Raw genomic sequence first — 23,160 nt, 5'->3', positions numbered from 1 at the left:
GCAGGCGCGGGGCAGCCCCACCCACCTGCCTTGCGCGGGCCGGCTGGGAACGAGGCTCGGGCCGCCGCCCAGGTGTGCGTGGCAGGAACATGTGCGCGGCCGGCCCAGGTGGCCGCCGCTGGGCCCAGGTGTCCCGCGTCGTCTCGTTCAGCGCGACTCACCGGCTCCACAGGTGGTGGCCTCGGGCTGAGGCGGGGACGGGGAGGCGGGGAGGTGACTCTCAGGCCCTGGGCCCAACCTGCAGCGCCTCTTGGGCTCCCAAGTGGCCTGAGCAACCACTTTCCAAAGCGAGTTGACAAGACAGTTGGATCTCGGGGTGCAACTAGCTCCCACATCTTGCAAAGAAGGTTGACACACATTGCATCCCACCCAATGTCCCGCCGCCCTCTTGCAAGGCCTCTCTCACCTCCATTCTGCTGCCAACTCAGGTCCTGGGCCTGTGAGGTTGCTGTGCCTGCTGGTGCCTTGGGGCCTGCACAGGACCGAGTTTAAGCACCTGTCAATCCCAGGGACTGTGGCAGAGACTTCTTTGGAGGTCCGGGAATGGATGATAGGCGTTTTTGGGGGTGTTCCTGGGCTTTCAGGACGGTGCCCTGCAGGTTCTGACCAGATTTGGGGGTGCTGTCATGGTCACTGAGCAGGGAGGTTGTGCTTGACTACAAGGGTTGCAGGGAGTATTTGATGCTGAAGCTGGGAATTGGTCCCCCATCTTGGATCCCCCCACCCCCTTGGCTCCAGTGATTCCAGCGAATTTTAGTCTTCTGAAACTCGTAACAATTGATGTTTAGCTCTTTGGATAGAAAAGTAGTGATCAGAGTGATTTTTTTTTTGTTTTTTGTTTTTTGTTTTTTTGGGGCCACACCCGTTTGATGCTCAGGGGTTGCTCCTGGCTAAGTGCTCAGAAATTGCCCCTGGCTTGGGGGGACCATATGGGACGCCGGGGGATCGAGGGGGATCGAATCGAGGTCCTTCCTTGGCTAGCACTTGCAAGGCAGACACCTTACCTCTAGCGCCACCTCACCGGCCCCCAGAATGTCTTTTTAAATTTAATCTGGAAATTTATTGATTATTTTAATTTATTTAAAGAAAATGCATTACATAGTTGACATAACTGATAATAATACAGTTGTTTTAGGAAGACCAAAAGCAACATGATTTTAAAAAATAGAAAGTTGAAAGAAAAACTAAAGAGATGGAAGAGAAAGGAAAGAAGAATATTTTTTGAAAATTATTGAATCACAATGAATTCATTAAAGCAGATTTAGTAAGCTCTTCTTTTTTTTTAAAGGATAAGAATTAAAAAGTACAATAATAACGGTGTGATAGTGGCAGAGTAATTGTTTTTGTTTGGAGCCAGAATAGGTGTGATTTCAGAGGCCTGGTGGATGCTCTGTAAGGCACGGTTCTTACAAGGAAAAGCTTTCATTAGCTTCGTAATTTTAGATGATTTGTACATTATATGTATACACAGCTACCCCAAAGGCAAGTTTTCTCCCCGACTTTACTGCAGATAACATCAATCCAGATGTCCCTCTTACTGGAGGAAGCGACACATCAGGGATTTGAATCCAGCACTTGGATTGCTTGGTTAACCTGAAACGTTGATTTTTTTATTTTTCTACTCGTCAGCCAAATTTCCACTCAGAGCATCTCTCTCTGTGACTGTGAAAGGAAAACAGTACTTCCCACCTAGCAAGATCTCTTCAGTCATTCACTACTGACTGGACAGGTTGAGTGCTTGTCATGGGTTAATGGTAGCTAACAGGGAAGCTATGATCAACGTAGTTCCTGCCTCTGGTATCTGTCTGAAGTTGACATAAGTTTTCTTTGTCTGGTGAAGAAATTGTACAGATAATTTTGTGCAAAACTTGAATTGTAGTACTCCAGATGTAAGAAGTGTGTGAGCAAGAGAAAATGGGGAAAATAAAGTTCTCAGGAGGAAATAATAGAAAATTCAAATTAATAATTTGAATCATTGGGGCCGGGAAGGTGGCGCTAGAGGTAAGGTGTCTGCCTTACCTGTCAGCGTAGGACGGACTGCAGTTCAATCTCCTGGTGTCCCATATGGTCCCCCCAAGCCAGGGGCGATTTCTGAGCGCATAGCCAGGAGTAATCCCTGAGCGTCAAACGGGTGTGGCCCAAAAACCAAACAAAAATTTCTGAATCATTAATAACAATTAACAATAAACAATAATTTATATAAATATAATAAATAATCAATAACATAAATTAATAATAAATTAATAGGAAATTCAAACATGAAAATTGGTAATGCCTCTTTGGAAAATAAACTGATCAGAAAGGCATAGATATATACTATATCTATTTTGTATATGTATATATACACACATAGATATAAATTCATTCAGAAAACTTCTCTGGGGCAACAGCTGAGTATTGTAATTTTAAAATTTAATTTGAATAGTCTTCAGTGAATTAGTGATATTTTAGTAGGCAGTAGTGGAGGTCTAAGAAAGCAGTGTAGTTCAAGTTGTAAATCTTGCATGTTCAAAGTCTTGGTTTCTAGCCCTAGTGTCCCCTGAATGTGTGAGATGTCCAAGACCCAACAATGACAATCACAACAAAACGAAAGACAAAAACAAGGGTTGGAGCCACAGTATAGTGGGTAGGGTGCTTGCCTTGCATGTGGATGACCCAGATTTGATCTCTGACATCTCATATGATCCCCTGAGTATGGCTAGAAATTCCTGAATGTAGAGCCAGAAGTAACCCCTAAGTATCACCGGTTGTGGTCTACCCTCCTTCCCCCAAAGAATAAAACAAATTGTTAAAGAGAAGACTTCTGAGGCCCTGTAGTTTTTCAGGAGAAGCCAGAATTTAGGCCACTTGAGAAAGACATTTCTTTGTTGTATGTCTTTGCTTCATGCAGCCTGTAGTGGTATTCAGAAAATGTTGAGTCTGGGAGAGGACTTGAAGCACATCATTGGCTGCAATTTGCTGTGACCAGGAATTTTGAACTTAGTGTTTATAATGCTTATTTGTCTGGTACAGTAGCTATAGTTTCTGCATAAAACCAAGTAATGTCATCATATTGATTTATGAATTAGTTAACGAAAGTAATAAATTATGAAGCTTTTCAAAGACCAGGGCAAATAAGAAATGTATGGAGTATAGAATATGTTTTAACATGACAACATTTTGACTTTTATTTTTCTTCCCTGGTTAGCAAATGTCTGAGTAATGAAGAAAATTTGAAACTTTTTGGGAAATGCAACAATCCAAATGGCCATGGTCACAATTATAAAGGTGAGAGAAAAGTTGATGACATTTAGTTCCTTCAATAACAGTGGAAACAAATAGAGTTTTACTAAGAAACCTTATGTACAGATACATATGCATTGAATCTTGAATGAGACAGTAATATAAATTTAAAATGAAAAGATCAGTTACCTTAGTTGCTCTGTCTGTTACAAATAGTCCAAAAGCAATGAAGTAAATAATATTTCCTTGTCTTGGCTTTAATATATCTAGGCATATTTTTTGCATAGTGTTTTTTTCCTAATTAGATAATATTGATGTTAAGGTTAAAATAAGATTATGTTTTTTGCATATTGACTGAAAAAAGGGAAATATTGGCGAGGACTATTTTGTATGGCAGGAAAACAGGTTAAATATAAAATTTTGCTAGAAGAGTCCATAGTGAGAATACAGTGGATAGGGTGTTTGCCTTGCATATGACCAATCTGGGTTCAATCTTCAGCACCCCATAGAGTCCCTGAGCCCCATCCGGAGTGATCTTTGAGTACAGAGCCAGGATTAAACTCTGAGCATCACTGGGTATGATTCAACCCGGCCCCCAAGATCCCACAACTTTGCTAGAGGTGTTCCAAATTAGTAATTTATGCAAAGACAAGAGCTATAAGTGGTTAATAACTTATAAAGTATTTCTATTTATATATATGGAACTAAATAGAGAAGAGTTCTGAGCCCTGTTGGTCAAAAAGGTACTGTTCAGAAATATCACATTAACGTGTACTTGAATTCTTTTATATATTCTACCCTTTTTTTTTTGTTTTTTTGGATCTCACCCGGCAGCGCTCAGGGGTTACTCCTGGCTTTATGCTCAGAAATCGCCCCTGGCAGGCACAGGGGACCATATGGGATGCCAGGATTCGAACCACCGTCCTACTGCATGAAAGGCAAACACCTTATCTCCATGCTATCTCTTCGGCCCTATATATTCTACTCTTACTGGTAAAAATAAAACAGCATCTCAGGGCTGCCCAGTGGAGATTCATATATAGTGAATCAACATTAGAATCAGAATGTATATCTATTTTGGTCTTGGACAAGTTCCTTTTACTAACCTCTGTCCTGGTTGAGTCTTGCTTTGGTTAATATATAAGAGCTTACAGAAAATCCTGATATTTGGGGAGGTATACCAGGAAGCTTTGTGGGGCAGAGATTTAATGGCCTGTGTTGCTAACATGTATGTAGATGTTGAATTGTTGAAAGTCATGCTTTTTTGGTGTTTTTGTTTTCTTTTCTGTAGTTGTGGTAACAGTACACGGAGAGGTATGTCCAGAAAATATCTGTCAATTGCGCTAATTGCTTTTGCTAATGTGCATATTCTATGTTGAAAAATCCCATCTAAATCTGAATTGCTTCACTGTTGGTATTTGTGCAAGGTGAACTGCTGCCAATCTGGTCCTTTTCTCTTTCCAAGTGCCATCTTTAATGTCTTATATGTGGATAGGTGGAAGAGCAGTGCACTGAAAAGAATGCTTGTTTCACTTGATATTTCCATCCTGAGACTGATTGTCTCAGGGATATAGACAAATAAGGGAAGAATTTCTGCATTCTGTATAGCCTTTAATAATTTGTCAGAGGCTAAGTATAGGGAGTACATGGCAATAATTTTCATCTTTTTAAATTCTCTAGATTGATCCTGTTACAGGAATGGTTATGAATTTGACTGATCTCAAAGAGTACATGGAGGTAATGGGATGTGGGTACTTATTATATGCTGTCCTCTAATTGTAATAATTAATGGCCCAATTTTTACTTCCACAACTAAGTCTCCAGAGGTCTATGACATCGTGAATGGAATTGGGTGTGGGAGTTTGGGAATAATTGCTGGAATTATCGTTAAGCTCTTTTTTTAAATTTGGATAATTTACAGAAGCTTCCTGGAATAATTCATCACACTTGTTTTACAGTGTGGTCATAAATGTATGAATGTAGTATTTACGTTTTGAATCTGGCATATCCCAATTCCCTCCATTTTTTAAAAATTTTTATTGTGACCAAAGTGCATTACAAATCTTTCACTGCATCATTTATGGTACATAGTGACAATGAATGAGAGGCATTCCCACCACCAGTGCTGTCCTTCCTCCACCCCTGTTCCCAGCATGTATCCCATATCTCCCTCCTTTACCCCCACGAATGCTAGTGCAATTGGTCTCCACTTTACAGCTTGTTGTAGATTGAGCATCCATTCCACCGTCATTGGAGATAAAAAGAATAAGAAAAAAGGGAGAAAAAAAATTGGTAACAACTACCAAAAAAATGAAAGAAAAATGAAGGAAAAAGAAAAAAAAATGCACCTGAAAAGTAAAAATAAAAATAAATCACCAAATAATAACCACAAGAGTGAAAAAGAGAGAAAAGTGGAAGAAAAAAGAGAAGGAAAATAAAGTAAAAAACTAAGAAATCAAAACAAAACAAGAAAAAGTAGGGGTGCTGGAGTGGCAGGGTTTGGCTTTCCCCCCACTTTTTTTTTTTTTTGCATAGGCACAGTAAGCATTGGGGAAGAAAGGGAATTCCTGTGGCCTAAGAGATTCAGGGTTTCTCCATCCTTGAAGCATACCATCATGGGGTCAACCCCTGGCTCCGTATATACTCATTACCCCATCCCAAAGGCTTTTTTGTGGTGCCAGGAAACTTTCCTCTCAGTTGTGTGTGAGAAAATCAAGCCACTGTAGCTAGCGATCTTGGTATTTGCTCAGGTTACAGGCCAGGGTCTAGGATAGAGTCTTTACGGTTCTAGAGGTTCCTATCCATCGTTGTTGTATTCAGTCTTATGTAATACTTGCTCCCTGTTTTTGTTCAGTCCCTAAGCCGAAGCCTAGGATATTATGGATCCAAAGGTTCTGCTCAGTCTCTGTTGTCCAAGTTGGGCCTCTGCAATAAGACATCTTGTTGTTGTTGGAGTCCTGGACTACAGCCTAGGGTAGGATTTTCCTTATTGGTCCCAAGGTAGGTTCTATTTAGTCACAGTTGTCAAAGTCAGTTTTCTGTTGTTGGTGCTCTTATTTTTCACAGTTCAGAGGACGATACCTCTTCTGATTTCCATTTAATGTTAGGTGATGTGATAGGACAACCTGATCTTAGGTCAAGTTGTCCTTTCCTCGTTGTCATATCAAAACTGGCACAAGTTGGTGCTAGAGCAGTGTTATAAATCTCCCAGTGGAGCTTAGTTCCTGGTGGTGTTGCCCAGAGCTGTATCAGTTCTACGTCTGGGATCTGGGGTTTGGGATTGGACTAACACTGTACAATCTTCTGGGGATGATTGTATCCACATGACACATGTTCAGGATGGGAGGTACCCTTCTGCTATAAAAAGTGTGAGTTCTTATCCCTAGAAGATAAGATCTTGTTTCTGTGTCTATGGTTTCCCCTTTTTTTACTGTGCCCATACAAAAACATATGGTGTCATACTGTGCTGCTGGTATTCCCTCCATTTTTAACACATTCTGCTCATCTTTTTTGGTGGGGGTGGATGCAGATGATTACTTCTAAGCAGTGTAAAAGAGGCCCCACAGGTTTGTTTCAATGGTGCTGTTTGGGCCCTGTCATGCCAGGTATTACCGCAGATTATTGGGCCACTCAGACAGTGTTTGAGACCTGTATGCAGGGTCACACTTGATGGTGTTTGGGGGACTATGCTATGCTGGGTTAACTTTCTACACTATCTTTGGCCCTTCTCTTCTTTTAATACATAGGATTCAGAGGCTAGGGAGATAGATCATTGGTGCTTGCTTTGTGTAAGACCCTAGGTTTGATCCTAGGCACCATGTTAAAAATATTATTGGGGCTGGAGTGATAGCACAGTGGATAGGGCACTTGCTTTTCATGTGGCTGACCCAGGTTTGATTTCCTAGCATCCCATATGGATCCCTAAGCCTGGTAGAATAATTTCTGAGTCAGGAATAACCCGAGTGCTGCCAAGTATGGTCAAAAACCAAAAAAAAATAATTATAAAAGCTTTTTTCTTGAAGGTTTTCTTTAACTTTTCCTTGCTACCAGTCTTATTCACTCTAGCCTTATTATACATTTACTGGGGCAGATAGTTCTAGGAATATGATTCTTACAGTGTAAAAAAATTAAAGATTAAGTGATTTAGCCAACTTCTTTATTCCATAGATTGAAATGAGAACAACTAACCAGTATGCCTAAGTGATGTCATCAATCCTTTACAAAGCTATTAGTAGATTTCCTTCTACCCAGCTTAGTTTTATTATACTGTTATTTTACATTTATTTAGCACTTTACCATATTTTTGTTCTAAAATTTGAGTTTTATTTATGAAAATATTATCACTGATAATAATTACTTCTTATGGCGCATCCATATATTAAGTTTGTTTAATTTGAATCAGTCCTTGAGCTAAGGACTAGTAATATAGAGATGAGAAAAACAGAGCCATACTACTTTTTTGTAGGAAGTGTTGGCAGAGCAAATAAATTCGAGAATGCATGAATGAGCAAGTAACCTTGTGCCATAGAGTTTAAAAGGGAAGTACAAATACAGTTTTTGTTTTTGTAAATCACTGTGTATATAATACATGCAGATGTAAAATTCAAAACAGTTTGATAAAAATGAGACACCTCAAGCAAAAATTCTGTGAGTCTTTTCCCACCTCTTTTAGCCTGAAGAATTCTACACACTCCCAACAATAAAAGTGGTTCTTTATGGTAAACTAGTTAGGTCAGAGGATTCTTATTTGGGGCCAGAACCATATTCCAGTGAGTGGGGCATATGCAGTCGATTATGTCACCCAGTAAGATCCCCAGCATCCACTAGAAGTGATCAGTGAGCACAGAATCAGAAGATTTAAAACAAAAATAACAAGCAAACAAAAAAAAGAGAAGGCATCAAAGAGGAAATGTTGGGATCTAATGTAAAGTAGATATTTTTTCATTTTCATTTTATTTCTTCATATGCTCTATTTTAAAGGCTATTTTATTTTATTTAGAATTTAATCTTCTAGATTTTAGTTTTGTTAGTGGGAAAATTGCTCCATTTTTTTTTATTAGTTTAAGGATACTTGTTGGCCATACTATATGAAAATTAGATTTCTTTACAAATACTTATAGAGAAAAGTAAAATAAGGGAAGTACAGTTCTAACCTGGGAGAAAGAAAAACATGTTATAAACATTAAGAAATATTAATCTTGGCATGGGAGATAGATGTCTGGAGCACATGCCTTGCCTGTGGTAGGCCCTGAGTTCAATCCCTGGCATCATATGAAATCCACACAACATCTTCAGGTATAGCTCCTCTAGTATCACTTTGGGACCAGAGCACCAAAACTTCGTAGCATGGCTAAGTATTGCTAGGAATGGTCCCCATGGTTCTCAGCACTGGTGGGGAGCCCTCATCCCCACAAAGAAGTAATAATTTCTATATTTTTATTTGGAAACTACTCCTCAGTGGAAATTTATAGCTGCTTCACAATTTTAATTTTATTTGCTTTATAAAATGTACTCACAGAATCTTTATTCTAATGACATTGTGGCATTTGCTGAAGGCAAAATTGTTAGGAAGAAATATTTATAGTAACTATTTGAGCAGAATTAAAGAAGCTTTAAACTGAAATCTGTGTAACCAGGTTATTATAAGGAAGTTCCAGTGTGAATTCTCTTATGTTTTGCATTCAGTAATGAGGATAATCAGTCATTGTAGGGATTTGGGTCTTTTGTTTTGTAACTTTAAATTTTCCGAGCTTGCTTTGTAAGACACAGATATAACACCAAATATTGGAGTAGTTGCTAAACAAAAAGAAAACGATAAGATCATGTTTAGAGATAAAGGTAGTACACGTTAGAATGTGAGTTGAAACTGGAATTGATATTTGTTGTTTTTACATTTTTCTATAGGAGGCAATTATGAAACCCCTTGATCATAAGAATCTGGATCTGGATGTGCCATACTTTGCAGATATTGTAAGGTGAGAGGCTATTATATAGATAGTAAGAATGAGGATTTATTTGAACATTTTATCTCATTGCTCATGGTTTCTGAAGTCTAAGTTTGATATTTTTTATAACTCAAATTTCTGTATCTGTAAATATTATCAGGAAATTTTGTTTTATTATTTGCCTTTTTTTAAAATCTTCTTTCTTTTACAGCACGACAGAAAATGTGGCTGTATATATCTGGGAAAACCTCCAGAAACTTCTTCCTGTGGGAGTTCTTTATAAAGTAAAAATCTATGAAACTGACAATAATATTGTGGTCTATAAAGGAGAATAGCTCCTTGGAGTTGATAACCATAGAAAGACTCAGTTTCTTTCCAAATTTGAGAAAAGATCATTGTTCCTTTGAATTATTAAGAAGTAATTCCTAGTTACTGCACCTCCACACTGAGTTCTGGAGAGCTCGGTTTATTGAAATCATTGTAAGATCTATTTTGAATCAGTCTATGTTAAAACGACATTTGCAATGTATCCTGAGTAACATTTAGAGAATCTTTTATTTATTGATTAAAAATCACTTTATTTTTTATCAAAATGATTTGATATGGAATTATTTGGAAGCAAAAGAAGTCTGGGTTTTTTTTTGTTGTTGTTGTTGATTTCCCATTACTATTTTTAATATTCTTTCTTGGAATGAGATAAATGGCAAAAATGTCTATGCCTTTATGGTAGGTGAAGCTTATGGAAAAGAAATACATACAGGTGACCACAAGTCTGGAAGCATATATATTTTTTTAATGATTCAGTTCCCTTTATTACTACTCAGTGTGCCAGAGGCACAGGGTTATGAAAATTGCAAAACTGAATCATCTGAGGTAGTGCATCATAAATAAATATACAAAGAATAATGAGACTCCTTTACTATACATTGTTGATTGTAATTTTGCAAGTTGCACTTGAGCTCATGAGGAACAATACATTCAATAATAATAGAATATTAGTAAATATACAGTTGTTTTGTTTCAAGATCTTATGGCCACCTGAACAAGTTTTAACTGAGAAGACTGAAGAATAATCACAGATATTAAACTGTGGAAAACTGACAACATGAAAGGTTCTATTACTGAAGTGTCTCATGTACATATTTCCAAATGATCCCATTTTGTTCTGGTCATTAAATTTACCTGCTTAAGTTTAACATTTCATCTTTGGTATCTTTTCCTCATGCCTAAACACACAAGAAATGTCTTTGTATAAAGAATTGGTCTCTGTGTTCTTGTTTTCATTTTAAATTTCTTAAATAATAGGGTTTAATTTTTTTCTCCATTTAGTAACTAATGTACAGCAGATTTGCAGAGTGTTGTCACGTAAAAATATTAAGAGGGTTGCACAGTGGTAGTTATACTTTCAAAGGAAAGGGAGTGTACTTTAATTTTAGAGAGTTGGTAACTGCAATGTTTTTAAAAAAAATAAATTTTCATATAATAATATAAAACATGCTCATTTAATTTAATAGTTTTATGGGACATATGTATGCATTTTTAATATTGATTAACTGTAAGGTAAGGTGGCCTTATAATTGATATTGGTGCTTTATATTTTAATATCTTCAAATATCAGGCAAAGTGGGTATTATTCCCTTGTAACAGATAAGAAAATTTATTGGAGCTATTTGTGTAAGGTCATTTAGCAAATAGCTTGCAAATATAGTGTCATGGTCTGCCTGACTCCTAAGGATACTGTTTAAAGTGGAGTACATATGTCTTTGTAAGTATATTTTTCTAAATGACAAATTTTCAGATATTGTAATAGAAAAGCATATGCTTTTTTTTTTTTTTTTTTTTTTTTTAGAAAAACCAATGCTTTTAGGGGATGGAGAGATTGCACAGCAGTAAGGCATTTGCCTTGCATGCATCCGACTCAGAATGAACCTGGGTTTGATCCCTGGCATCCCATAAGGTCCCGCAAGCCTGCCAGGAGTGATTTCTGAGTGCAGAGCCAGAAGTAAGCCTTGAGCACTCCCAGGTGCGGTAAAAACCAAAAAGAAAAAAAGAAAAGGAATGTTTTTAATAATAATGTAGGGACTCCAGGTATTTGTGTATGTTCCCTTAATGAAATTTTTTAACATGTGTTTATTTTTATTTTATTTTATTATTTTTAAGGAAAGTGTCAGTTTCATCTGTCAGTCTGAGAGATGAGTGAATGAATGAGTGGATAGAAAATGTTTGCAAGGAGTAAAAATAGTGAATAGGTGGTTTTCTTTGGAATCTTCCTAGAGTCTGAAATCTAAGACCATATTAAGCCTATACTGCAATTGTAGCTTTGCTTGTTTGATTTTTTATTACTTTTAATTTCTTGTGGTCAGTCTTTATATTTTGGTTTGTTTTTAGACCTAATGAGTGGTATTGTGTGTGTTTGTATGTGTGAGGGAGGGTTGTCACTCCTGGTGGTGCTCAGGGAACCACATGGGGCTAAGGATTTACCCAGAGATCCAGAGTTGGCCACATGCAAGGTCAATGCTGTAATCCATGTATTCTCTTTCCCATCTCAGTTCTAGTCAATAGTACTAAATAATTTTTGCTCTTGTTTTTCCTGGTTTTGCTTGGGTTTGCAGTTGACTATGTTGGAGGTTGTTCTCATCGATGCTTGGGAGACCATGTCTACTGGGGACCAAACTGGGCCTCCTATTCGCAAACCATGAGCTCAGCAATTTAATTATTTTTCAAGCCCTCACTAATTTCTTCTTCTTTTTTTTCTTTTTTGGCGGAGCAACACCCGGTGATGCTCAGGGGTTACTCCTGGTTATGCGCTCAGTAATTGCTCCTGGCTTGGGGAACCCTATGGGACACCAGGGGATCAAACTGCTGTCCATTCTAGGCTAGTGCCAGCAAGGCAAGATGCCTTACCACTTCGTGCCACCACTCCGTCCCCTAATTTCTTAACTAGTTAAATAAATGAATGACATATTAATAGACAATTAAAATTATGGTGCTTTATTATTAATAGACACTTGGTTAAACTTTTTAGAGTTAAATGATGTATAAGTTTTGACATAAATTCTCTTCAGATGCTGTTACTCTTAGTGTCTCTTTCCTCTCACACACGTTAGTGTTATCCCTAATACCAGGACTCTAGGCTTTCTGAAGCTTTTGCCTGAAATCTCAATGATTTTTTGTATTGTTTTGTTTTTGGGTCACACTCAGCGGCACTTTGGGAGTTACTCCTTACTCTGTGCTCAGCATTCGCTCATGGCAGGCTCGGGGGACCATATGGGATGCCAGGATTTGAATCGGGGTTGGCTACATGCAAGGCAAATGAGTTACTGCTGTGCTATCTCCAGCCCCTCAATGATTTTTAATACCAAGTTTTAGTAGATAGTAATTTTGGAAATGGGAAAAATTTAACATGGAGGGATATGAAGTTTGAAAAAGTTTAGTGAAAGAGGTAAGACTTGCCAGAAGGCAACTTAATGTGATGGGGTGGGGCAAGTTTTGCTGGGTTGGGATTTAGAAGGAAAAAAAGGACTAAGAACTAAAAGAGAACCATCCCATTAGTGAGATTATTAGGGTGGGAATGATCGGTTTTAGGATGGTGAATAAATAGATTGAGCTTAAGTGGTGATGAGATGCAATGGGAAGGTAGCTTGGAAATGCAGAATGAGGTGAGACTGGAGGACTTTTATTATTAGTTGAATTTTATCTATTAAGAATTAGGACATGGGGCCAGAGAGAGATCACAGGGGAGAGTTTTTGCCTTGCATATGGCTAACCCAGATTTGATCACCAGCATCCTAAATGGTCCACTCAGTCTGCCAGGAGTGGTTTCTGAGCTCAGAGCCAGGAGTAACCCCTGAGCACTGCTGGGTCTGGCCCCAAAAGAAACAACAAAAAAAATTAGGACATTATTGAAATTTCATTTCTCTCTCATTTTTTTTTCTTTTGGTGTATGTGTGTTGGTGTGGGTTTGGGCCAGTACTCAGGGCTTACTTATGGCTTTGGATTACTAGGATTAATCCTGGTGGGACTTAGGAGACTATATAGGGTACAAGGCATGGAACCTGAGTTGGCTTTTGTGAGGCAGGTGTATTACCCACTGTACTATCTTTCTGGCCTCTGCTTTCTTTTCAGGAAGGTGACTAGTGGGCAAAAGAAGCCAGGAAACCAGTTTACAAAACTCAGTTCTAGACATGACGTGCTGAGTTCTTGGAGCATGATAGTGGCCACAGAAAGTTGGGGAAGTAGACTAGAACTAACAGACTATGGTGTCAGACATTTTGTTAACGTTTTTTTGTTTTTTGGGCCATACCCGGCGGTGCTCAGGGGCTACTCCTGGCTGTCTGCTCAGAAATAGCTCCTGGCAGGCACGGAGGACCATATGGGACACCAGGATTTGAACCAACCACCTTTGGTCCTGGATCGGCTGCTTGCAAGGCAAACGCCGCTGTGCTATCTCTCCGGGCCCTTGTTACATATTTTTTATGTTGCCTTTTATCTATCCCACCACCAATCAAGGTTATTGTTGCATTAGTAATACTACTACAGAACAAATTATCTCAAAACATAGTAGCTTAAAACCACACACAACTTATTATCTTACAGTTTATATAAGTGAAAGTCAGGTGTGGTGGTGCTGGGAGCTCTGATTCAGTAACTTATGTGGCTTTAGCGGTCATCTCTATGCCGGTGTAGATAGGTTTAGCTTTCTGCTCACACACACACTGCAGGAGGCATCAGTCCTTTGTAGGGCATTCCACCCTTCTTTCTTGCCATATACTTTCTATAGAGCATCTCACAATGTGACAGCCTGCTTGATCCGAGTAAGCAAGTAAGAGGGTAGGAGAGAGAGCCAGGAAGAAAATCAGCAGGGGAGTGACAGGGAGCGGGCTCACATTCTAGCATGCTGGACGTCACAGTCCTACAACCTGTCACCTTTTATGTATTTTTTTCCTTAAAAGCAAGTCATTAAATCATCCCACACTTGACAGGAGAGGTCTTACACATTTACTGTTGTGTGTCAAATGTGTTATGGGGAAGGAATAGCCAAAGAAGAGGTTGGAAAGGTGGACATGGGATATAAATGCTGCCCTTTTGATTCCAGTGCAAGCGAAGTACATTTAATTTTGCAAGCATGAAATATCAGAGTAATAATAGTGTTTTCCAGTGGGTATAGTGGTAACTTTGAAGCAGGATTCTTGAAATTTAGACTAACTAAGGTGAGAAGTCCAAGGAAATTGTATTGAGCAGATCTCTATGAACTGTGTTCAGAACTCATTTGTGTAGCCTTAATCATGTGGATATAAAATTGATACATCAAATGTTATGCCAACTGGACATAAAAATGGTCAGAATAATATGACTCATTGCGTACATGTGGCCACCAATAGATTAGATCTGTGGCTAAGTATCTCTTGTTTTTTGTAATAAACTTTTATGTGTCCCCTCACCCCAATGGAATTGTCTTAAAAGATAGGAAACAGATTGTGCTCATTTTACTTCTATTATATTTGAGATATCTCTTAACTTCTCTCACATAGAAAAATCACTGTAAGTTTCACACAATTTAACATTATAGCAAGATTCTAGGACAAGATAGTTTTGGAAAGTGTCCCAGATAAATAGTGTCTCCATTTGGCTGCAGAGAGAACTGCTATCACCAGAAAAGTAGGAGGAGGTGGTTGTTATGCTGGGGAAGTTCCAAAGTAGCATTTATGCTTTCAGGTAGCAGCTTGGTTGACTTTTTATTTTTTTAGGTTCCATGTACCTTCTTCCACTGGTATCGTGCCACTCTTAAGTATTAATCAATCATGCTAGAACACAGCTTTTGTTTCCTGTTATTAGGGAAGAAAACAACATTTAATGGTGCCCTGGCATTAGGGACCTTATGGGGCGCTGGGAATTGAATCAGAGTCTGTGTGTGCAAGGCAAGTAGCTAAACCCCTGTATATCTCTCTGGCCTAAAGCTTGTGTTTCTAATGGTGTCCACAAAACTGAAGATGTCCACAGTATTCAAATCCTAGTTCACCTTCACCTAGCCTCTTTATTGTATAGCACAAATAGTTATTTTATTTGGGGGCTAGGAGTGGGCTACATCCAGTAGCAGGGGTCTCAAATTCACAGCCTGCGGGCTGTTTCCGGCCCTCCGCACAACATTTTGTGGCCCTGCCCTAGAGGAATCTTTTTTTGTTTTGTTTTGTTTTAGTTGTTTGGGTCATACCCCCCAATGTTCAAGGCTTACTACTGACTTTGCACTCAAGGATCACCCCGACTTTGCCTCCTGCTATAAATGGCTTAACTTTCTGAATTATCAAGCTTTTTTTGTTTTGTTTTATTTTAGTTGTTTGGGTCACACCCCCCAATGTCCAAGGCTTACTACTGACTTTGCATTCAAGGATCACCCCGACTTTGCCTCCTGCAGCCCCCAGGTAAATTGAGTTTGAGACCCCTGATTTAAGGGCTATTCCTGGCTCTATGCTCAGAATGTCAACCTTGAGTTGTGGTGTTGCTCAGGAGACCATATGTGGTGCCAGGGAATCGAACCAGGGTCATGATCCTTGGAGTCACATTCAAGGCAGGTGTCTTACTTCCTATACTCTCAGGCCCTATCAGAAATATTTATTTAAATATGATAATAATAAATCACATTTTTTTTACTTTTCCCAAATAGTAAATATGAGCAGTTTGTGGGGGGACAGCCTAAAAACCAGAAAGATTAGTTTTATTTTTTTTTAAAGTTGGGTAATTGAATGTATCATGCATATCTCAAATTTAACATATCTAGGAATGAATTTCCAAGTACTCCTTAATATATATTCTTCTACCAGTCTTTCTTGAAAATTCCATCATTCTGCTTTGTCCATGTTCCCTTTCTAAAACTTGTTTTTTTTCCTCAGTCAGAAAATCTGTGAGTTGTCCATCCATCTCTTTCCTATACTTTACTTCTAATCTCTCAAAGTTCTGTTGGTTTTACTTCTAAAATAAATAGTGATTTTTTTGGTATCTGTATTTCTCATGCTGCTACCTACCTAGTTAGTCCAAATTGCCACCAGTAGATAATTGACATGGCCTCTTAACTGGTTTCCTGTTTTTACTTTGGTTTTTGGTTTTCTTGTATACCTCTCCCTCCACCCCGCCCCAAAATGTTATCCTTGAATGCTTTTGTGTACTTTAAAAACATAATACTGGCCTGATAACTGCAAGATCTGGCCACTGCCTGTTTAAACTGTTTATTCTGCTCTCCTTGCCTTGGCCTTGGTTCCAGTTCGAGAGCACACTTGTTTCTTTCTTTATTTGGGGGGAAGGGGTGGTCACACCAGGCAGCATTCAGAGATTACTCCTGGCTCTACATTCAGAAATCACTCCTGGCAGGCTCAGGGGACCATATGAGATGCCGGGATTCGAACCACCGACTTTCTGCATGCAAGGCAAACACCCTACCTCCATGCTATCTCTCCGGCCCTGCATGCTTGTTTCTTGCCTTTTAGCATTTTCCTCCTTTTTTGTCTGTCCTCCCAGCCTTTCCCTCTTTTTTAAAACCTAATCATTCATTATATCTAATCTAAGTTCTCTTGAAAATGTTTTCCTTGACCGCTCTTCATTTTCTATTGTAATACCTTTCTGTTATTTATTTATTTATTTATTTTTGTTGGTTTTTGGGTCACAGCCGGCAGCGCTCAGGGGTTATTTCTGGCTCTATGCTCAGAAATCGCTCCTGGCAGGGATCATATGGAATGCCAAGATTCAAACCACTGTCCTTCTGCATTCAAGGCAAACACCCTACCTCCATGTTATCTCTCTGACCCCCTTTCTTATTCCAATCCTTTCTACTATAATATTTTCTTGTTTTTTTTTTTTGTTTGTTTGTTTTTGGGCCACACCTGGTAACGCTCAGGGGTTACTCATGGCTATGCGCTCAGAAGTCGCTCCTGGCTTGGGGGACCATATGGGATGCAGGGGTATCGAGCCGCAGTCCGTCCTAGGCTAGTGCTGGCAAGGCAGACACCTTACCTCTAGCGCCACTGTGCCGGTCCCTCTACTATAATATTTTTTTATTGAAATATCCTGTCTTGTAGTTTGAACTTATATATCCCTTTAGCAATGGATTGTTTTCCCCAGTCACATGCATAACAGTTGCATGAAAGCTATAGCTTTCACCCCATCCCCAACTCCCAGATCTAGTCCAGTGCCTGCTATATAGTAGGTGCTAAGTAATTAGTTATGGAGCAGAAAGAAGTATCTGCCATCTTTAAAGAAACTAGTTTAACCTGAGTTGCTTGATCACTGATATTTAATGCAGACTTTTTGGTACATTCTTTAGATCAATTCAGAGAACCACCACAACCAGTATGCAATAAGGTCTAAGTATTCCCCCAACCCGTTTATCTGGCTAACTTCCTGGAACTTTCTATTTTCATTCATGGGTGAGGTTGGTTTCTTTAGCCCTTGACTACTACTTTAAGATGAACTACTCTGAAACAGTGGCCTCAGTAGATTATTCTCTTTATGATCACACATACTGTACCGACCTTGGTTAGCACTCACTAAGGTTAGGACTCACTAAGGCCCAGTTTACACTGTTAAAATTAGTGAGTAGTTATTGCATCAGCACATTGAGGAAAAGTGCGCCTGGCAGAGATGGGGCAGAGAATATATTTTATCATTCCATCTGTTTGGCCCCTGAAAACATGGTTCCTTGTGAACTGGTTATACTTGTAGCAGCACTGAGGTAATCTATGCTTTTCAGCAAACAAGGCCCTGATTTTTTTATCATAATAACCTGTAGTAATCATTAAGGTACTAGGGGAAAGTCCAGGCTATGTAGAAAACTAAGAAAAGCCACTTAGCCAAAGTTAGACATAATGTATTCACCTTTGTCTGCAATTGTGTCAAGGTTTTTAATTAGCTAGCTTCCTATTTTGGCTTTCTATTGTGAGTTAACAGTATGTCAGTCACTATTTATCCTGTATCCCCAGTCAACTACTGGTGCTCTTTGACGTAGGGATTAGCTCCATTAAAATGAAAAGAGTGTAGAGTTTAAGAAGAGTCAAATTGTTTAAAGTCAGTCATAAGAGGAAGAACTGGGATTTGAAGCTAAATCTGTTTAACTTTAAAACAACACAACACAAATCTAAGTAACCATTAAAAAAGAACTCAAGTTCGTTAAATGTGCCTTGTTAACATACTTTATTATTTATTTATTTATTTATTTATTTATTTATTTATTTATTTATTTTGCTTTTTGGGCCACACCCAGTTATGCTCAGGGATTATTCCTGGCTATGCGCTCAGAAATTGCCCCTGGATTGGGGGACCATAAGGGACGCTGGGGGATCAAACTGCGGTCTGTCCTAGGTTAGCGCGTGCAAGGCAAACACTCTACTGCTTACGCCACCACTCTGGCTCCATACTTTATTATTTTAATCAAAAAAGGCTTATTGAGAGGCTGGAGTGATAGCATAGCAGGTAGGGCATTTGCCTTGCATGCAGCTGACCCCTGGCATCCCATATGGTTCCCTGAGCCTGCCAGGAGTGATTTCTGAGCACAGAGCCAGTAGTAATGCCTGAACGTCGCTGGTTGTGGCCCCTCCCCCCCAAAAAAAGGCTTATTGAAGTTGTTGGAATCAAGCATCAGCATCTAAATTTATTTTTATGTATAGGTTATAGTCATATGCATGCAAATATGTCTTTTTACATGTGTCAAATTACTTTCCCTTATATCAGGTATTTCACTGCATTCTGTGTACATGAATTTAACATACATAAAAGCCAGATGGAGTATTCCTATGTCTCAGTTTTTTTTTGGGGGGGGGGCACACCCAGTAACGCTCAGGGGTTACTCCTGGTTATGCGCTCAGAAGTTGCTCCTGGCTTGGGGGACCATATGGGACGCCGGGGAATCGAACCGTGGTCTGTCCAAGGCTAGTGCAGGCAAGGCAGGCACTTTACCTCTAGCGCCACCGCCTGGCCCCCTATGTCCCAGTTTTTATTGTTGAATCACATTAAAGAAGACTAGTTCTGAGGGTGGTGTTGTGTATGTAAACATTTTATGGGATTATTATGTTACTGACCCTACCCTGATGGTGATTGTGCCCTACCCTAGGGTGTGACCTGGCATTCTGCCCTCACCCTAGGGTGGTACCTGATTCTGCTCCCACCATTGGGTGGTATCTGATCCCACCATTGGGTGGTACCTGATTCTGGGGGATAAAAACAAGGGTCTGTGGAAGGCGAGGGGCTTTTTGGCTGGAACTGATGCTGAGGCTTTGGACTTCAGTCTTGTCCACCGAATAAAGCTAATATTTCCACAAGCCTGACTGTCTGTGAGCTGTTTACCCGCTGCTTCACCTCAGAACTGCTGACTGAACAGGGTGGCAGACTCGTGCTCCGAGCTGGAGGGGAAAGACCTCATCCTCCATCCCTCCATCAGTCAACCTCTTCAGGAGCTGACTTGCAACAGTGATAAATAGTACAGAGGGTAGGGTCTTGCACATGCAGCTGACCCAGGTTTCATCCCTGTACATATGGTCTCCTACACCCACCAGAAGTGTTTCTTGAGTGCAGATCTAGGAGTAATTCCTGAGCAATGTTAGGTGTGACCCCAAAACAAAACAAATATACAAGAAAAAAGACCTCCAGCCCTGCAATCAAGTAAAATCTAATTTTTGTTTCTCTTGAAGAAAATTGGCAGAGAAACCATTTGTAATCAAGGTGGTAGTTGGGAAATCCTCTATCCTCTCAATACCTACTACCTCAATCCACATAATATTTAATCCAAAATTTAATTGCATCCCTTACACTCTTTCCCAATACAACTCTTGTGTAAATAAGTTAACCCTTTTGCCCATTATTTAGGTTTTCTACAAGAACAGAACTTAACATGACTATGTAGCTAAACAGTTTCTATTGAAGCTTCAAGGACCTGGAGGAGGGACTATGCTGTGAAAAGCCATATGTCAGCTATTATAAATTTATTATATAAATTTACAGAAGAGCAAATTTAATCCATGTTATAGACATCATTTTATTTGCACTTGAATTTTATTTACAATTATTATAATGTTGGTGCTGCATTGGTGCATTTATAATGCTTATTGTAGACATTAATTTCTGCATTAGTAAAATGAATGTTTAGACACTAGTGTTTACTTTTTGCAAGGTCCTATCTAGGCACTTTGTATACATCAGCTCCTTTAATTTCCACAATAAGCTATGAGGTAGCTGCTATTTTTTAAAATATATTTTTATTTAAGTAACATGATCATATTTGGGTTACAGTCATAACCAGAACACCTCCCTTCACCAGTGTAACATTACCCCCGCCCCCTTCCCATCTCCTGCCTGTATTCGAGACAGGCATTCTACTACAGTTATTTGTTTTTAAGTTCAGTAAGTTGTATTTTTTTTTCTTAAAGGATAAGAGTAAAAAAATATATTAAAGGTGTGATAGTGGGAATCGCCATTGTTTGCATAGGTCCAGAAAAATGGGAAAATGGAGAAAAACTCCTTGACCTGATTACAAAAAGACCTCACCCTAGAAATTTATTGGCATAAGATAGACTCTGGGTTCCAGGCATACCAGTTCGTCCAACTCCAGTCATTCTCAAGGTCCCGGTGAAACTTTTTCACACTTTAGTTATTGTTGGTATCAGATTCTTATATTTAAAGACTCTGGATTCTGTACATTTCTTTCATCAATGTCAGGCTGATGTGGAGCATCCTCTAGTTTCAGCATACCATTAAAAGCAGAGCGATCTGCCCTGCATGTAGACTGTTGCGGAGTCGTCTGGGTATTGGGAGAACTCTTTGGAGTAAGTCAATGCCAAAGCAGTGATAGGTCTTCCCTTGTAGAGGCTTGGATCCTGGTAATGTTGAAGACAATTGTGGTTGTTTCCATAGATGGTATCCATTGTTCAGGTGTGTGGGCGATGCCCATTCTTCTGAGGCCTGAGCCAAATCATTATGCCAATGTTCAGGGTAAAAGGCCTAATTACATTACCAAATTTGTGTTCCCATCTCCATTAGATAAGAACTTGTTTGCATATGTATTATTTTCCTATTTTAATGTGCCTATGCAAAAGTGAAGCAATGCCACAAGATATTGTTGGTGCATCTGGGGGCCGACGAATAAAGTCCAAAATTCCCCATAACTTGGTACAAACATGAAATCTATACAGCGATACTCTTCTACCAGTATTGCTTATAAAACATCTCAAAGGGGGAAAATCAAACAATCAAATAATAAATCCAGTGGGCAAAATTGTCACTATATGAGGATATTCGACAAGAGTTATAGATATTAAGGGAATACATCTGAGATATACGAAGGAGATACACGTGACCCTTTTATGTTTTAGAAATAGTCAAGAGGGAAGGGGGTGTTTCCGAGATACCACTTTGGTCTGTGATTGGACAAGCGAAGAGAGCATGGAGCCATGTCCTCCCCTTGTTGCCTGCTGAAGCTTCTGACTCCCCGAGAGGTTTTTTCTTCCTAATTGCTGGAAGTTGAAAGTTCAGCAGACCTCCCCACCCCCCAGCCCCTTGCAGGAACAAGGAAGCCTGGGGTCTCTTTTAAATTGCACCTCACTGGAACCCACTTGCTGGGACCCTGAGCAGGTGTCCAGGAATAACCCTGGGGACGGGGAGGAAGGAGAGAGAAGGCTGTGGGGGGCTACCGAGGCTGCATCATCAACTTATCTTGGCCAAAAAGCCGACAGCATGGAACCTTGCTGTGACGCGTTGCCTGTTGAAGCTTCAGACTCCACACAAAAATTATTGTGAAAGATATGTAATCTACCTTGGCCAAAACAAAAATCATTAGTACAGAAAATGGTTAAATGCGGGGTAACATGAGATGGGAGTGAGGGAGTAAAGGAATAAAACGAGCGCCTGGACAGCGTTCAGATAATGCCAAGCAGATGAAACACAATGATACCCATATATTTTTTATAATGTTCCATTTCACAATGGACAAGATTAATAAGGAAACTTCCCTGATAAGTCCTAATGCCATAACCTATTGTGACCCATGTCCCGCACCCCTTCCTAGGCCTGGTTAAAGCAGCCTTTGGCATGGCGTAGGGCTGCCAAACGCCATGCTGGCAGGACCTCCCGGCTCGGCTCCCAGGAAGGAAAGAGATCCTTCCCGAGGCAGAAGGCCGCAAGGTCGAAGCCCCCGCCCTAGACCCTCCCTTTGGAGCCGGGAGGGAAATGAGGAGAGCCTAGGAAAACCAATAAACTCCTCCAAGGGACCCACCTCGGTCCCATGTGGCCAGGCAAAGCCCTGGAGTACCGGAGGAAGGAGGTAGAGGGGTGTTGGGGTGACCCATGTCCCGCACCCCTTCCTAGGCCTGGTTAAAGCAGGTAGATGCTATTTTTCTTCCTTTTTTTTACAGATGCAATTGAGGGACATAGAAATCAGGTGATAGATCCCACAACTAATAAAAGGTAGAATCACATGGAATTTAACCCAAATCATCTAACTTCACATTTTACATATATATGTGTGTGTGTGTGTGTGTGTGTGTGTGTGTGTGTGTGTGTGTGTGTGTTACTTCCATTCCTTTATCCTGAGCCCACGGACACTGCTATAGGTTGGATATGTGATGATTTCTGAAACTGGGTTTTGCTTCATACTACTCAGTAGTGTTATCTTAGACGCTTAGTGGCAGCTTTCAGTTAGATATAGCATAAGGGACACTTGCTTACCATCCTTGACTCAAGCCAAGAAACCAGGTCTGGGTGTGACAAACTCAAACCTGATACCTGGAAGAGGAACAAGAACTTCTTGAACCAACTCCAACCCTTTATCTGACCTGAAAACACAGAGGCAGATAAGGAAAAACAACCTGTTCATTTCTCCTTTACAGTGAGTTTCTGTTGAGAGTTCAGATTCCCAGATGTAAGTTGAAATGTTTTCCAGTTTCAAAGCCTATATTTGCCAGGAATCCAATATTGTTCTTACCATTCACACTGAACCTGAACTTGGGACCAAGTTAGTGAA

At 39.8% G+C, this 23,160-nt stretch overlaps 1 protein-coding gene across 1 annotated transcript; it reads left to right on the top strand.

Annotated features, from left to right (window-relative positions):
• The first annotated feature begins 35 nt into the window (after window positions 1-35).
• On the top strand, window positions 36-9,810 carry PTS (6-pyruvoyltetrahydropterin synthase). The gene is made up of 6 exons (XM_049778692.1): window positions 36-172; window positions 3,188-3,267; window positions 4,514-4,536; window positions 4,903-4,959; window positions 9,127-9,197; window positions 9,379-9,810. The coding sequence occupies exons 1-6, from the start codon at window positions 90-92 to the stop codon at window positions 9,500-9,502; spliced, it is 438 nt and encodes a 145-aa protein (XP_049634649.1). The 5' UTR covers window positions 36-89; the 3' UTR covers window positions 9,503-9,810.
• The last annotated feature ends 13,350 nt before the right edge of the window (window positions 9,811-23,160 follow it).

Source organism: Suncus etruscus, chromosome 8 (assembly GCF_024139225.1).
Source record: "Suncus etruscus isolate mSunEtr1 chromosome 8, mSunEtr1.pri.cur, whole genome shotgun sequence".
Classification (NCBI taxonomy): Eukaryota; Metazoa; Chordata; class Mammalia; order Eulipotyphla; family Soricidae; genus Suncus; species Suncus etruscus.
This window is presented reverse-complemented; position numbering and strand designations above follow the sequence as displayed.